Below are 17,096 nucleotides of genomic sequence, written 5' to 3'. Positions count from 1 at the left end.
GGAAGCAAGAGTGGAATCGTCATAATCACCTCTTTATGCAAGGTATAATGGAGAAATTAGACTTTTGGAACGACAACGTCACTTGGAGATGATGGCACTTAAGGCAAAGCAAGAAAAAGAGGTCTTGGAATTTCATGCAAGTGTAAGAGAGCAAGGGAGAATAGGATGCTTTTGGATCTATTAAGCGGCAAAAAATTTGGAACCGACACTTTTCCCGAGACAACAATTGATGATCTATGATTGGTCTTATTTTGTCAAGCTAATGACTTATAAAGAAGCACTGAATAGGAGTCAACCTATTTTGTTAAGCTAATGGCTCAAAAGAAGCGCTGAATAGGAGGCAACCTATTGACTGTCAGGATTCAGACATTAAACAAGCATTGAATGGGAGACAACCCATTATCTTTATTTTTTATGCATTTTTATTTTGCTAAGCTGAGATGATCTGACTGATCAATTTCTTTTCTTTTTCTGCTGCTAATCTTTCAAATATTATCTAATAAAATTTTATTTCTTGCATTACATTTACAACCTTTCCTTTTATGCTTAAATTTTTTTAGTCTTAGATATTCATTTCAAAGTATTTAAGGTGGAGGTTAGTTTACCCTTACATTCAAGAGCACGATACTTTCTGGGACTTGCTAGTGAAAGGTACTTATAGGATCACCATCTCTTTTCCGAATAGCGTAATCGGTGAGATTCAGAGTCAAATATTTCCATATCCATTCTAGGTTGTTAGATACTTAAATAATTCCAATACATAATATGAGTGGTCCATATGAATGATATTTTTGTTTGAATTTATGGTTGTTTTGTACGGAAGATCGGTTATGTTATTATACACACGAGCCAATTTTTCTTTAGTAGCTTGAGCCTTTCAAGCCACCCTTTATGTCACGGTCCTACACTTTAAATGCACCCTGTTTGATTTCACTTGGAGTTAGATAGGTATTATTATGGCCGAGTATGGTTTGAAACTAAGCTTGGGGTTGCTGTTTTGAATTAGCAACATTTTAAGTTTGGGGTGGGGTAATAGTAGAACAAATTTGTCAGAAAAAGAAAAAAAATGTAGATGACCATGGATCTACACTAAAAAAGTAATAGAAATATAGAAAATAATCAAGAGCCAAGAAATCAATACCATGCGCCAAGAAAGCAATACCATGCGCCTAGGGAGAAAACGATGAAAATATGAGAAATTGCGCCAAGAAAGCAATACCATGCGCCTAGGGCACATGGGATGCGCCTTGGGCATGGCAAAAATATGCCATGCGCCTTAGGCATCTACCATGCGCCTTGGGCATCTCCCAAAATGCACTTGTTGCGCCTTTGGCATGCGCCAAGCTCCCCGAGCATTTGAATTGCGAGGGGAACATGCATAATTTTATGCTTTTTGTGGGTTTAGCCTGCGTTTTAAGCCCAAACCCAGTTAGAAACTCTCACTATAAATACCAGCCTTCCTTATTCAAAATTTCTCGTTCAGAACTGTGGCAGTTCAAGAGGAAGGCAACTTTGAAGCTTCAGGAGAGTTTCTATTTTCTCCTTATTTTCTAGGGTATTTTTTTATCTTTAGTACTTTGTTTTTAGTTATCATGTGTAACCAAAAAAAATTTAGGTTAGAGTTCTAAGATGAACCAAGATGGGAAGATAAAACACATAGCCTTAATTTTTGGAAAGGAATTAACCAAAAGAAGAAAGAATAAATTATTTCTAAAATTAAAATGTGGATCAACAAATATATATTGAGAGAGGAGGATTTATCAACAAATTAAGAATTGCGGGTGTTGAATATTTTTTTTATGGTGGCCGGGATTCGAACCCCAGACCTTGCATATATAATTATGCATTATCCATACCAACTGAGCTAAGCTTAAGAATTCCGGGTGTTGAATATGATAACTAATGAAGAAAAAGCACAGTAGGTTAGAATTGTTTTTTCGAATTGTTTTTCTATCAACCGTGGGTTAGAATTGTTTTTTGAAATAATTCTGTCGAACAAAAAACAAGGAAGAAGAAGGTTTTTTTTTTTTGACAGAAGGAAGAAGAAGGTTAACCTTTTTTTTGTAACTTTTTGTTTTTTGAAATAATTCTTTTTCAATAACTTTATATAATTAATAATAGCATAATAATATTTAATTAAAAAAGGTTAAAATATATAATTACTTAAAAGGGTACTTTTGTCATTTAATTATGATATATATGATATCATGTTTGTTATAAACGTTATCATGTTTATATCCTTTCCTATCCTTATCCAGTTTCATATCTTATCCTATCTCTATCATATCATATGCACCAGACGGACCCTAAGGGTTTCTCTCCCTCACGTTTGTATGATGTGGTTCTCATCCAAACTTCTTCGCCTTTGTGCCATCATTCTGAATATATTGTGAAGTCAAAGAAAAAAATTGATCACTAGAATGGCAAGTGCTCAAACAACAATGACAGAGTCAAACTCAAAACGACGAAAAGTATCGGAAGAGAAAGAAGACAAGATCAGTAGTTTACCAGACGATGTCCTCAACTACATCCTGTCATACCTTCTGATCAAAACTATTGTTGCCACTGGCCGGCTATCTCGCCGATGGCAACATCTCCATGTGCTAGATTTTTTTGAATATGATGACTCGTACTACTCTGGAAACCGTATAGAACAACTCACGAGGTTCGTTGTTTTGGTGAATAACGTGCTCCTCCGTAATCCCTGCGGCATTCGGAAGATGAGTCTTACTTGTGCTCACTCCCTTATGAACGACAACAATTTACGTGCCCGTTCAGTTGAAAGTTGGGTTCCTATCGTCATTGGGCCTAAGCTCGAGGAACTCGACCTCGATCTCCTTCCCGACCTCGATGATGATGTCCTCGACGGACCCAACTTCAAGCTTCCTCTGAGCCTCTTCACTTGCCCTAACCTCGTTCACTCAGGCACGTGCTTCCATTTTATATTGATAGGTTTGATTTTTTAAACGACAAATGTTCAAAATATAGAAAATATTTTGAACATAACAAAGCTCAACTCAACATCTCCTCAACGATAAATATAAACTCTCTCGAAAACATAAAAATAAACTAAATGTAGAAACACTTTCTCTATTTTCTTGACAGGATGTTATTTTCTATTTATTATCATTTAAGTGTTTCTATTTTATAAAAAGAATAGACATTACCAAAATGTATTATTATGTATATGGGATATTTTGTCAAAAAAAATCTATATGGAATATTACTTCAAAAATCTATATGGATATACCATCTACATGTATTATCAACGATGGACAGAATATTTCTCTAAAAAACAAAATAATGGATGATTATCTTTAAAAAAATAAAACAATGGATGATTATAAAAAAATAACTAAATAGTTATCGTAAAAAAAAAAGGACAATTGTACTTAGTAATACCCTGAAAAAATATCCCAAAATTATTGCTTTTATTATTTTAATCTTCATGGCTGCATTTAATACATATAAATAATAATAAATTAAAAAGGTGTAATAAAGGTGATGAGTCATAAATTAGTCTATTTTAATGCTTTATTTAGTTTAGTTTTATTTAGATTTGATTTTATTTTATTGCATATTTATTTCCCTTTTGAATATTTTACTTTAAATTACTTTTTATTTTATTTTAGGAACGAATATATGGTGGAAGGTGTCTTGGAGCAAAAGAAAGAGGACTGGAGCAAATACAGTACAAGAATACGAAGATACGAGACAAAAATATGTCTCTACCAAGTCAGAAGCTTGGCACGGCCCGTGCCAACATGTGGCATGGCCGTGCCACCCTCCAGGATACTCTTTTCCTGCTTTTCTTCAAGCCCAAGTTAGTCTGTTGTAGTTTTACTGCTTTGCCCTTATAGTTGCTTAGATTTTAAGTCAATTGTAAAGCTATAAATAGAGTAGCACTCCATCATAAACAATCATCTTTTGTTCTTGGAATAAAAGTTCACTTTTATATTATTGTTCTTTTCCTTTATTGATTTCTCTCTTCTTCCCCCATGTCTACAATGAACGTTAGTGAGTAGACTCTTCTTTGTCTTGGGATTGTTGGAAAAGTCTAATGACATAATCCTAACGAACCAAGCTTAAACCCTAATTTCTATGTAACCCTAATTTCTAATTTAGATTCACCGTTTTAACGTGGATTAACAATTATCAAACTGTGGAAGCGAAAGCGGAGGGTTTGATAATCGTTAATCCATCATCCCAAACATCAATTCATAAAGCTCGACATCTTTAACGACAGACACATGCTCAGGTATGGACACGATTATGGGAACTGCCACATGAATATTAGATGGAGAAAACCTTGTATGAAATAGCAGGGGCTATCAGGACTCCTTTGTTAATTGATAATGCTACGAAGAACAGGTTGTTTGGTAATTATGTAAGGCTTTTAATGGACTTGGACCTTTCCCGCAACATCTTTAATGAAATTATGGTGGAACGGAAAGGTTATGCATTTGATGCGGCGATTGAATACGAGAGGTTACCAGACTTTTGCATGCATTGAAAAAGTATTGGACATAATGTGACATCCTGTTGCTGGTTACACCCGAAAAAATCAGACAAACAAGAGAAGGTTCCTCGCATGGACAAGGGGAAGAAAACTGAACATTCGCAGAAGCAGTCCACGCAAGGATTGAAATTGAAGGATAATCCTTCCGACATTGGCTCCTCCAAAGCTTTTGAGGCTCCGACATAGGTTGTTTCTCCTCCTCATCAGACGGAGATGCATGCAGATTCAGCAGTTAGTCTTGGGACTGACTTTGCCGAAGGACAGACAGAGAGGACGAGCATTGATATACCTGTTACTCAAAATAAGCTGCCAGCAGACCATATTGATGTGCAGATAGAAAGTCATATTTATGTTATTTCTTTTGCTAGAAGACATATAGAAAAATCTCAGACTTCATTTCACATGTCGTTGCACAATGTCACCGATGAGATAGATAGGCACCACTCACAGTCACCGCAGAATAGCACGATTTTAGAGCATATTGCAAATGAGCGGGTGGTTGAACTGCAACATCCGATTCTCACTAAAATTCTGGCACGCAGTAAAAGATGTTGAACAAGATGTCAAGACACGCGGAATGCAAGCACAATGTCAAGACATCGTGACAACACAAATAACAATTACCATACAGTATAAATAAGCTGAAAGTAAATTACACAAGTTATTCGTTAACCCAGTTTGGTACAACGTCACCTACATCTGGGGGCAACCAAGCCAGGAAGGAAATCCACTATAATAGTATCAGTCTGAAGCCTGCATAAACTATCTCCAGTCTACTAGCTCCGCAACTAATCACTCCCTCCCACTTCCCGTCAATCACTCACTAATGATAATCAACAATTACAAATGAAATGAAGAAACACTCCGTGAAAAAACAGAATCCACTCTTGTTTAAAAGCTTGCGAGTGATTCAGAACTTAAAACTCAACTACAAGTCCAACTCTAGCATCAAGGTGATACAAGAGTTTCTCACAAACAGTAAAAACAGACTAAAATCCTAAATGACTCTTTTTCAAATATTGGCTTCAGTTCTGAATTAGGTCTTGAGTCTTCCTTTATATTGCCTGAATACATAATGGGCTTGATGCATAAAACGGGCTAACCACACAGCTGGTCCACACGATCTTTCAGCACAATATTCCGAAGCAAAAAAATGTTTCCTTAAATGTTACAACATCACACTTAAGAAACATGACAAATCTAAGTCGCCTATCACTACTTCTAGAAAACAAATGCTTGTTGGTCAACACTCCACGTGAATAAAATCTTTAGAGAATCTTCAGTAAACTTCACACATAAAATAAACATCCAAGAATACGAAATAAGGTACGTTGTGATGTCATACTAACATGTCAAGCCATCTTTTCCAACATCTTGCTAGAACACTTGTTTTAACAAAACGCGGCCAATTATAATCTACAAACTTAACACTCATTTTGGCTATAGATAATGTGGCAGCAATTAAGAATATTCATGCTGATCCTGATGTAGCTGCGTATATTAATCCGCAATTTCAAAAGGAACTTGATCTTGTTAGAGAATATATTGTTCAAGGTAAAGATCCGATGTCCCCTTTACGCCTTATCTGACGAAGAAGCAAAAGAAACATATAAGTAAACTCAATTCCTACAACATGCGTTCCAAGGGTGAATCCAAGGGCGGTTGAGCAGCATTCTTCTAGGGCCATTTTTATTTATTTTTTATTTCGTTTTTCTTGATTTTTGAGGGTTTTTGTTTGGCCCTCGCTCTTGTATATATATTTTCCCCTTTTTTAATAATATATTATAGGATGGGGGTATCCGTCCTTCAGACTCACCTTGATGCCTGACCTATCTCTTGGCCTATAAATAAAAAAATATAATTGAATAAATTTATATGCAAAAATATGTATTACTGAGAAATAGTCCTGTGTTTTTTCACTTTGAAAGTATTATTCCCGTGATTTGTTAACGATCAACGATAAATGTTTCTCCCATATTTTTTTTTATATTATTGATAAGTGAAATGTATTTATTATTTTTTATTAGAATTTATGTTTATTACTATTTTTTGTACTAATTATTGAAATTAACAACATTGTATACTAAATATTGAAACGATTGTAATTTTTCATTTGATTACCTAAAACAGAAAAAAATCATGGGTAGGTAGTTTATTGCGTCAAATAGACCTGGTATGAGATAAAAACACATGAACACCATAAAACATATTTTTAATAAATAGTATAAATTATATATCCTTCAAAAAAAGTAAATGTAAATTATATATGGCTAGTATTTTATAGATTTATAAAATTTGACATTCAATAAATTATAGATTATATTTTGGATATTTTATGAATAAGCATAACAATTTTTGTGTTTGTTAATCGTAATAACAATCACTTTTTTTTTTTTTTGAGAGAACAACAATCACTTATTTAAAAAATAGTTTAATTTGTTTGGTTACAACTTTATAAAATGAATCTTTTGTTACCAAATACCTTCATCTTTTGATACTTATTTTCTTCCCCCTTTGAAATAATCTATTTTTTGAAAAGTTGCTCTTAGAGTCTGTTCATTATGACTTTTTCAAGAAAATAATAACTTTTTAATAAAAAAATAATCATTTTTAAAAGTATTGCATCCGTTTGTTATATTTTAAAAAAAAAATCTAAATCTAAAAAGAACTTCAAATGAAAATAATATTTTTTTTGAAATATCTTCAAATGAAAAATGTTAAGAGTATCTTTAAAAAAAATTAGAGGAGAGAGAAAATAAGTGTAAAACAAATTATTTTGTTATAAAATCACCTAAATATTTGGACAATTATTTTGTCTCTTATCATAATAAGATTAAGGATAAGGGTAAAAATATGCTGACATGTCAAATGATTAACATGAGACAAGATTGTTCTTTTTTACTAAAAATAAATGTATTCATTCATTTCAATTGATATAGTATATCGATACAATGCAAATTCGCTATAAACAAAGAAGGATGAATTTGCGAACAAACTCGCAGCATCTATGTTAATAACATAAAACGGCAAAGTACAAAAACCTACACATATAATTATATTCAAATCTCCGGAATACTCATGTCCCTAGATTTGCAACGTTGACGACTCCAAAGTCATTGATTGGATCTGCACTTGGTCGAAGTTGTTATGACAATCAGAACTGAACAATATACCTAAATGAAATAAGAAAGATAAACAACGTCGTACAAAGACGACGAACAAAACGTCTCACGAAGAAAAAAAATCCAAAATATATATGAAAATCACTTATTTCAATAAAAGGGAAAAAAAGACAATATTGTGTTTTTGTTGATCATTAAATTTCATAACTAAAGAATAGAAGTAGATTTATTTATTTATTTTTTGAATAAAAAAATTATGTAACTGTTTTCTTTTTGAAGGGGGTAAAACGATTTTAACTAATTTGTCAAAAAAAAAAAAGATTTTAACGACTAGACCCAAAAAAAAAAAACGATTTTAACGAAGAAAGGTTTTATTGAGGAAAACAAATTGAAAAATTTTATGAGAAAAAATAGAATTATTTTTTTATAGTGTGTGACGAGGATATATCAACAAATTAGGGTTTCTCTCTCGTTTTTATTTTAAGGGTTTCTCTCTTTTTTGTATTCTGTGGTTCCCATCCAAACCTTTCTGCCATCATTCTGAAGATATTGTGAAGACATCAATGGCAGCGTCGAACTCCAAACGACGAAAAACTTCAGAAGAGATAGAAGACAGGATCAGTAGTTTACCAGACGATGTCCTAAACCACATCCTGTCATACCTCCCGACCAAAACTATTGTTGCCACTGGCCGTCTATCTCGCCGATGGCGACACCTTTGGCAGCATCTCCATGTGCTAGATTTCAATGACTCCTTCCACGACTCTGATAACCTTATCAAACGACTCAGAAGGTTCGATGGTTTGGTGAACAGTGTGCTCCTCCGTAATCCCCGTGGCATTCGGAAGATGCGTCTTAGTTGTGCTTACTTCCTTATCAACGACGACAATTTCCGTGCCCATTCAGTTGACACTTGGGTTAGTGCCGTCATTGGGCCTCATCTTGAGGAACTCGACCTCGATCTCCTTTCCGACGACCACCCCGATGGACTTGCCTTCAAGCTTCCTCTGAGCCTCTTCACTTGCCCTAACCTCGTTTCACTCAGGCACGTGCTTCCATTTTTTATTGCTAGTGTTTCTTTTTTAATTGACAAATTTTTATTGCGGGAAATAACATAAAGTAAAACTAATATTTAAAATAAGCTAGTAACCCAATACTTAGTTACTTAATTCCAATTACATAACACTTTGAAATATATAAGTATTGCCAAACACCAATGTCTTGGTGTCCAATATGACATCAATTGACATTGATAATATATGACATCAATTGACATTGACATTGATACTTAATACTTAGTTACTAAATCACTTTTTTGGGATTTCTAAATCTATGAAACACTTGCTGACACCCTGGTCGACATTGATAATACCTTGCAAATATGTAAACAATTGAATGTAACCAATATGTTAATGTCGTGTTGTTGTCTGGCACCAAAGTGTATTTGCCTTCAATCTTATGTATCACTGCTAAATAGTTATGAAGTGTGATATAAAATAATTTGTCTGTTCCACAGTCTTTGCAATGAAATTCATCTAAACATACAAAGATCTACGACAATAAGTTTACCATCACTGAAGATACTGCTAATTGACATCTTCGGTTATGTGGAAGTCCCTATGGTGAATGCACTTCTATGTGGCTGCCCAAACATCGAAGCTCTGGATATTAAATTTTCAACCAATAGCTCGGACAATGTTTGCCTTCCACCTACCTTGAAAAGGCTGAAAATTGAAATAGAGAGTAAGGAGATCGGGCCTTTGCTTGAAATAAATGCACCAGATCTTGAGTACATTCACATTTACCAATACAGTTTCAGCGATGTTTTAAACATGAAAGACTTGCACAATGTTGTAGAAGCAAGTCTTGATCTCGTGCCTTTGTCGTATGATTTCATCGTCCCATTACTCAAGCTCCTCAACAATCTCTCCAGGGCAAAACATCTAGTTTTGAGTGATTCAACAACCAAGGTTAAGTATTATTTTAGTTATCTGATATTGTTTACTTCATAATTTATATAGAGTAAGTTAGTAATTATGATTTATATCTATATAGATAGACAGGTTCAGTTTTGTACTAATTACTACTTGACAATGTGGACGGACAGTGGCTGCTTGGTGAACCCCGTGATCTACTTTTTCAAGAATTTTGCTATTTGCTTCATTTAGATCTCACTCTTCCCTGGTTTAACTCCAATTCTCTCCTCAGCTTGCTTCACAAGTGTCCTATTCTTCAAGTTCTTATAATTCGAAACCAGGAGGTTTGTTTAATCAAAGCTTAATTTGATCTACATAACTTTGATGCGAAATTAGCAATTCTAATGAAATTGATTACATAAATTAGAAGTAGCATCATATTGAACAGTACATAACTTAATGTATAACATGATTAGTTCATTACTATGGATATTGCATCTTATTCAAATCCTTTTGTTGCCTACAGGAAGACACGCCAATTTTAGGATGGGCTCCACAGCCTAATGCTCCTAAGTGTCTCGTATCCCACCTTACCTTTATTCAATTTAAAAGATTTCAAGGATTTTCAGATGAAAATCATTTTTTGTTGAAGGAAGATGAAATATCATTTGTTGAGTATGTTTTGCAAAAAGGACTTGTTTTAAAGACAGTGATTATTGCTGATATTTCCTTAGACCAAGGTAAGAAGTACGACATTCTAAAAAGACTATCGAATGTGCCAAGAGCCTCAGAAATGTGTCGACTTACATTTGACTGAGCAGTATCTCAAAATCTTGCTAACACTCAAAGTTTCTAATTTTTCATGCAAAAAGGTGCAAGATTTGTAATTATTCATGCCTCTTGTTGCAAGTTAACTTGATGATTTTCTACTGTGTGATATTATTGTCATTGCAACTAAAGCTTCTTTTTTTGGGGACATTAATTAGTGTTCACTTTGATTGATCATAATCACCTTTTCTATTACTAGCTGATTACAAACCTTGTATTCTTGAGTTTGATCTTCTATACAATCTAAGGTGAGAGGAAAATAGTCTTGTGGTATTTACATTCAATTAAAAAAAATTATGTTTGTGGATCAATTATTTGTTCATGCCTTACAAGAGGCACACTGCAACTGCAAATGCATAGGAAGTTTTCTTTTGCACAAAATGAGAAGTTTTAATGTAGTTTACATTTGTTTGAATGTCAAAGAAAACGTTCCCTTTTGAAATACTAAAAAGAGGATAATGGAAGCAAACTTATAATGTGTACTATGCATTTCATTATATTCAAAAATCTTTTGACAACTACTATATTTTTTCGATATTTTGAGGCGCAAGTAGGAGTATGCTGTACAATTTGATTACATGATTGTGGTATCTTTTTCATATAGTAATAGTAGTTACAAAAAACGAATGATATGCCACAATTGTCTTACGCGTCCATCATGTATCATATTCGTGAAACAAAGTGACCCTTTTAAGTCACCTTCTCTCAACCGCGTCTCTCATTCTCTTTTTAATAGCCACACATACGACTGTCTTGCTGACCTATCTCTCAAATCGATGTTTGGCAGCTTAGCTACACCACCATACAACCAAGTATTTTCTCGACTCATCAATTATTCAGTGAAAATTTTCAGATATATTTTTTAATATATAAAAACATTTAATTCTAATTTAAGTTTGTTCAAGAATAATACAGCTTTCCAGTTCTATGTTCAGTTTGGATTTTTTTTTTTTATTATATTGTGCATGGCGATCAAAAGCATACGGTTTTGTAAGTAAATGGATATAAGATTTTATGATCATCACTTCAGGCATAACAATAATAGTCTTATATGTATGATAACATGTCTACCCGTGTAAACTTTGCATGATACTCATTAGTTCCACGTCGTAGTCATGTTTTTATACATCATTTGTGAATAAAAGTGTCAGAAGAAGCACTTCTCTCAACTTGTATCGTTAAACCAACTTCATCACTTGGCCTTTAATCCAAAATGATCAAAAAATCTGAAAGTAGAATAAATTAAAGTCAGCAATAGTCACTTAACTTGATAGAAACAACTCACTGTAAATAAAAACAATTTGAATTATGTGAGTGAATCAATAGATTATAGATTATAGAGAGAGAGAGAGATGATAATAATTGAGTTACTTGAAAGTGTATTAGGTAACCTGTCTAAAGCCTCTATCTCTGTCAGTTTCGGCCCACTTTCCATGTTGACTTCCATTTAATGCCTTTGAATGTGTCATCCAGTGTTTCTATTAATACTAATGCTATTCATCTAGACGGGATTTATCCCGAACTGATCTCGAAAGGCCTTTTATCCAATTAAATTTCATTGAGTCTGGAAAACAAGGGAAACTATGAATGAAATTTAAGAATGATATTAAAAAATCGTGAAATCATCGTGAGATAATCTCTTGCGATACTTATCAATTCCCTTCTTTTTTTTGGCTACAACTTATCAATTCCCTTCTATAAAATATATATTTTATTTTCTATGTGAAACAACGTTAAATATTTGTGCCCCACTCGTTGTAGATTTTATGTGCTTAAATATGCGGAAGAAAATTTTTATGAACCAATAAAAGAAAGTCAATATGATAAAATTTTGAAAAGTAACGATTGATTTGAAAATATCAATATCAATATAATTTTTTTATTAAATAGTTTTATATTATTTTATATGTAAATTAGTTAGATTAAGAGATTAAAAAGATAAGAATAAACTGATATTCTAAATCCATGACATAAGAAAGGAGAAAAAACAGTTTTTTCTATATTTATGGCATAGGTGGCAGATTTGAAAGAAAAAAAAATGTGAGAAAGATTTGAAAGAATAATTATAACGTGTGTATATATATTGAGAGAGGAGGATTTAACAACAAATTAAGGGTTTCTAAGGGTTTCTCTCTCTCTCTCTCTCTCTCTCTCTCTCTCTCTCTTTTCTAAGGGTTTCTCTCTCTCTCTCTCTCTCTCTCGTTTGTATTTTGTGGCTCGCATCCAAACGTCTTCGCCTTTCAAACCACAATGGCAAAGTCGAACTCCAAACGACAAAAAGCATCGGAAGAGAAAGAAGACAGGATCAGTAGTTTACCAGACGATGTCCTCAACCACATTCTGTCATACCTTCCGATCAAAACTACTGTTGCCACTGGCCGTCTATCTCGCCGATGGCAACACCTTTGGAAACAGCTCCATGTGCTAGATTTCTTTGAGTACGATGACTCCTTCTACTCTGGTAACCGTATAGAACGACTCGGAAGGTTCGTTGTTTTGGTGAACAACGTGCTCCATCGTAATCCCCGCGTCATTCGGAAGATGCGTCTTAACTGTTTTCACTCCCTTAACAATGACGATAATTTCCGGGCCAATAAAGTTGACACTTGGGTTCGTGCCGCTATTGGGCCTCACCTCGAGGAACTCGACCTCGATCTCCATTCTGACCTCGATGACAACCTCAATGGATCTGACTTCAAGCTTCCTCTGAGCCTCTTCACTTGCCGTAACCTCGTTTCACTCAGGCACGTGCTTCCATTTTATTGCTAGTTTTTCTTTTTTAAATGAAAAATGTTATTGTGGGAAAGTTGAATCTTTGGTTCCTCATCGTTCTAATCTTCTTTTCTTTTTTTGGATTTTTTGAATCACTAATTAACACACAATAATTATACCTGTACGTATGAGACGGGGAAATATGGGTAGGGACGAACCACGAACGGATAAATTTTGAAAAAAGGTAATTGTTGAAATGTTTGACTGATTGCAAATGAGATTGTAGGTCAGGTTTAAATACAACCTTCAAAGCTATAACATAAAGTCAAACGATACATAAAGTTAAACTATTATTCAAGATAATCTTGTAAACTATGAACGGTGTTTTTTACAAGATTTTGATTTTGATTAAATTTTTATATAGGTATAGATGTTTGTGCCCAATTTATAATGGTGTTTGAGAAGAATTTCCTTGACTCACACATCTTGATTGATATATTGAATTAACATATCCATCTTCTATAAAAACCAAGGCTTGTAATGATAGGCTTCTGAGACATGACAAACAATAGGAACACTAAGTTGCAGGATTGACAAAAGATACATTAATTATTGCTATCACCAAACCAATGCTTAGACTTAATTTTCTTACTGAAAAAATGACCCCCAATATTTTTCTATGCACAAGAGATGAACAAGTACAAGACACAATTGTAACTCTCACATACCTGATTTGAAGGAGACTTACCTGTGTATAATTTATGTAAACTTCTACACACCAAGGGTCTTGAAGGACACAAATGAGGGCATCACGTCTTCTGTGAATGTTGTACATGTTCCTACATTTACTAGCTCCAACATTCTACCTTTAACACGAACATTAGAAAGCATCAAAATTCTGTCAAGAATAGAAGTACCAGCAAACTCCAATTTACGCCATAATTTCATAACCAAGTCCAAATCTAAGATTTTATTTGTAACACAACGAGCAACCGATATCTTTTCATCTAGTACTTCTAATTAAGTTATCATACACAAGTTCTTCTTCTTCCCCATCCATCAATAAGAGTTTAAGGCTCCTACGTTTCAATTGATGTCTACGGGTAAAAAGTGCAACGCCCAACGAATACATAACCCTTTTGTTCTCCTTTGTGGAAGCTCATAGGCAGTAAATGTTATACTTAATTTTATCAAATTCAAATTGAGGGTACTTCAATTTGAGAGTTTGAGCTTAAACCTTTCTCACTTCGAGGGCACTCAAAATTCGGCTTGCAACTTCCGCCGAAACTCACCATATCAAACGCCCAAGATACCATTTGAGATGGGGAATGAATTCTAAGGACGAAGCGATCAAATCCAAATCTCAAGAGTAAGAATTCTAATGATTTGAAATAAAACATGCTACAAAGGAAAAATTATACAAACTGTAGAGAGTGAGTGTTTGAGAGAAGAAGATAATTGTTGAATGGTTGATTGATTGAATGTAATCAATATGTCATGTATTGTCGAACACCAATGTCTCGGTGTCCAATATGTCATCAATTGACACGCTAAATCACTTTTTTGGAATTTTGAAATCTAAGAAACACTTGCACACACCCTGGTCGACACTGATAATACTTTGCAAATATGTAAGCAATTGAATCTAACCAATATGTTAATGCTGTGCTGTTGTCTGGCACCAAAGTGTATATGCCTTCAATCTTATGTATCAGTGCTAAATAGTTATGAAATGTGATATAAAATAATTTGTTTTTTCCACAGTATTCGTAATGCAATTCATCTAAACATACAAAGCTCTACGACAATAAGTTTACCATCACTGAAGATACTGCTAATTGACATCTTCGAATATGTGGAAGTGCCTATGGTGAATGCACTTCTATGTGGCTGCCCAAACATCGAAGCTCTGGATCTTAACTTATTAACCAATAGCTTGGACAATGTTTGCCTTCCACCTACCTTGAAAAGGCTGAAAATCGAAATAGAGAGTGAGGAGGTCGGGCCTTCGCTTGAAATTAATGCGCCATATCTTGAGTATCTTTACATTTACCAAAACACATTCAGCGATGTTTTAAACATGAAAAACTTGCATAATGTTGTAGAAGCAAGTCTTGATCTCTATCCTTTGTCATATGATTTCAACGTCCCATTACTCAAGCTCCTCAACACTCTCTCTGAGACAAAACATCTAGTTTTGAGTGTTTCAACAACCAAGGTTAGGTTTTATTTTAGTTATTTGATGTTATTTCATCATTTATATGGAGTAATTTAGTAATCATGATATATATATATATATATATATATATATATATATATGTATGTGTATATATATATATATATATATATATATGTATGTGTATATATATATGTATGTGTATATATATATATATATATATATATATATATATATATATATATATATATATGTATATATATATATATAGAGATATATCTGTATGTATATATACACATATATATGTATGTGTATATATATATATATATCTGTGTGTGTGTGTGTGTGTGTGTGTGTGTGTGTGTGTGTATGTATATATGTATATATAGATAGATATGGTTTTGTACTAATTACCACTCGACAATGTGAGCGGACAGTGGCTGCTTGGTGAACCCCGTGATCTACATATTCAAGATTTTTGCTATCTGCTTCATTTAGATCTCATTCTTCCATGGTTTAACTCCAACTCTCTCCTCAGCTTGCTTCACAAATGTCCTATTCTTCAAGTTCTTAAAATCCAAAATGATAAGGTTTGTTTAATCAAAGCTTAATTTGATCTGCATAACTTTGATGAGAAATTAACCAATTTTTATGAAATAGATCCCATAAATTAGAAGTAGCATCTTATTGAACCGTACACCACTTAATATATAACATGATTAATTCAATACAATGAATATTGTATCTTATTCAAGTCCTTTTGTTGCCTACAGGAACAGTCACCAATTTTAGGATGGGATCCACAACCTAGTGCTCCTAATTGTCTCGTATCCCACCTTACCTTTATTCAATTTGAAGGATTTCGAGGTTTTTCAGATGAGATATCATTTGTTGAGGATGTTTTGCAAAAAGGACTTGTTTTAAAGACAGTGATTATTGCTGATATTTCCTTGGACCAAGATAAGAAGTACGACATTCTAAAAAGATTATCGAATGTCCCAAGAGCCTCAGAAATGTGTCGACTTACATTTGACTGATACTAGTGTGAGTAGTATCTCCAAATAAATATATGGTGTAAACTCTAGATCTTGATCCATTCTCTTTGTCTTAGTACGCCAAATCAAATCTTGGTAACACTCAAAGTTGCTAAATTTTCTTCAAACTCGTTTGATGTTATGCAAAATGTGCAAGATTTGTAATTATTCATGCCACTTGTTGCAAATTAGCTTGGTGAGTTTGTGTGATATTATTGTCATTGCAGCTAAAGCTTTGTTTTTTTGGGCATTAATTTGTGTTCACCTTTGTTGATGAAGTGCTTTCTTTTCTATTATTAGCTGATTACAAACATTGTAGAGTTTGATCTTCTATAAAATCTAAGGTGAGAATAAAATAGTCTTGCGGTATTTGCATTTAAGCTAATTTTTTTACGTTTGTGGATCAATTACGAGTTTCATTCTCTGTGAATGAGTACGGAATAAATTAGTGGGTTCAATCATAATTATAACATTTCTGTTATGCAAATCATTAGGGAAATTATTAGAATAAAGTATGTGGATCAATTATTTGTTCATGTCGTAAAAGAGGCACACTGCAACTTCAAGTACATTGGAAGAATATTTTCTTTTGCACAAAAAGAGAAGTTTTAATGTAGTTTACATTTGTTTGAATTTCAAAGAACACGTTCCCTCTTGAAATACTCAGAACCATGTTTGCTAGATGATTTGGGCTTGATTAAAAAAAGGATAATGGAAGCAAAACTTATAATGTGTACTATGCATTTTCATTAGGTTAAAAAAATTAACGAGAATATAACAAACGCAATC

At 33.5% G+C, this 17,096-nt stretch overlaps 2 protein-coding genes and 1 pseudogene across 2 annotated transcripts; all 3 read left to right on the top strand.

Moving 5' to 3' along the window:
• Window positions 1-2,441: 2,441 nt before the first annotated feature.
• LOC146927124 (F-box/FBD/LRR-repeat protein At4g26340-like) lies at window positions 2,442-4,705 on the top strand (annotated as a pseudogene).
• Window positions 4,706-8,186: 3,481 nt separating this feature from the next.
• On the top strand, window positions 8,187-10,374 carry LOC146927123 (F-box/FBD/LRR-repeat protein At4g26340-like). The gene is made up of 4 exons (XM_085700500.1): window positions 8,187-8,686; window positions 9,158-9,611; window positions 9,749-9,901; window positions 10,084-10,374. The coding sequence occupies exons 1-4, from the start codon at window positions 8,205-8,207 to the stop codon at window positions 10,372-10,374; spliced, it is 1,380 nt and encodes a 459-aa protein (XP_085556626.1). The 5' UTR covers window positions 8,187-8,204.
• Window positions 10,375-12,635: 2,261 nt separating this feature from the next.
• LOC146927122 (F-box/FBD/LRR-repeat protein At4g26340-like) lies at window positions 12,636-16,553 on the top strand. The gene is made up of 4 exons (XM_085708127.1): window positions 12,636-13,129; window positions 14,862-15,315; window positions 15,711-15,863; window positions 16,047-16,553. Exons 1-4 carry the CDS (start codon window positions 12,636-12,638, stop codon window positions 16,308-16,310), a joined length of 1,365 nt encoding a protein of 454 aa, XP_085564253.1. The 3' UTR covers window positions 16,311-16,553.
• Window positions 16,554-17,096: the final 543 nt, after the last annotated feature.

This window comes from Medicago sativa, chromosome 4, assembly GCF_051527215.1.
Source record: "Medicago sativa cultivar Bolivia chromosome 4, Bolivia_mono, whole genome shotgun sequence".
NCBI lineage: Eukaryota > Viridiplantae > Streptophyta > Magnoliopsida > Fabales > Fabaceae > Medicago > Medicago sativa.
The sequence above is the reverse complement of the archived record's forward strand: the minus strand, read 5'-3'. Positions and strand labels throughout refer to the sequence as shown.

Excerpts from the sequence above, each read along its gene's own strand:
- LOC146927123 (XM_085700500.1), top strand. The coding sequence starts at position 8,205 with ATGGCAGCGTCGAACTCCAAACGACGAAAAACTTCAGAAGAGATAGAA. Across the intron at positions 8,687-9,157 it reads CCTAACCTCGTTTCACTCAG|TCTTTGCAATGAAATTCATC; the intron begins GCACGTGCTTCC and ends TCTGTTCCACAG. Across the intron at positions 9,612-9,748 it reads TGAGTGATTCAACAACCAAG|TGGCTGCTTGGTGAACCCCG; the intron begins GTTAAGTATTAT and ends GTGGACGGACAG.
- LOC146927122 (XM_085708127.1), top strand. The coding sequence starts at position 12,636 with ATGGCAAAGTCGAACTCCAAACGACAAAAAGCATCGGAAGAGAAAGAA. Across the intron at positions 13,130-14,861 it reads CGTAACCTCGTTTCACTCAG|TATTCGTAATGCAATTCATC; the intron begins GCACGTGCTTCC and ends TTTTTTCCACAG. Across the intron at positions 15,864-16,046 it reads TTAAAATCCAAAATGATAAG|GAACAGTCACCAATTTTAGG; the intron begins GTTTGTTTAATC and ends TGTTGCCTACAG.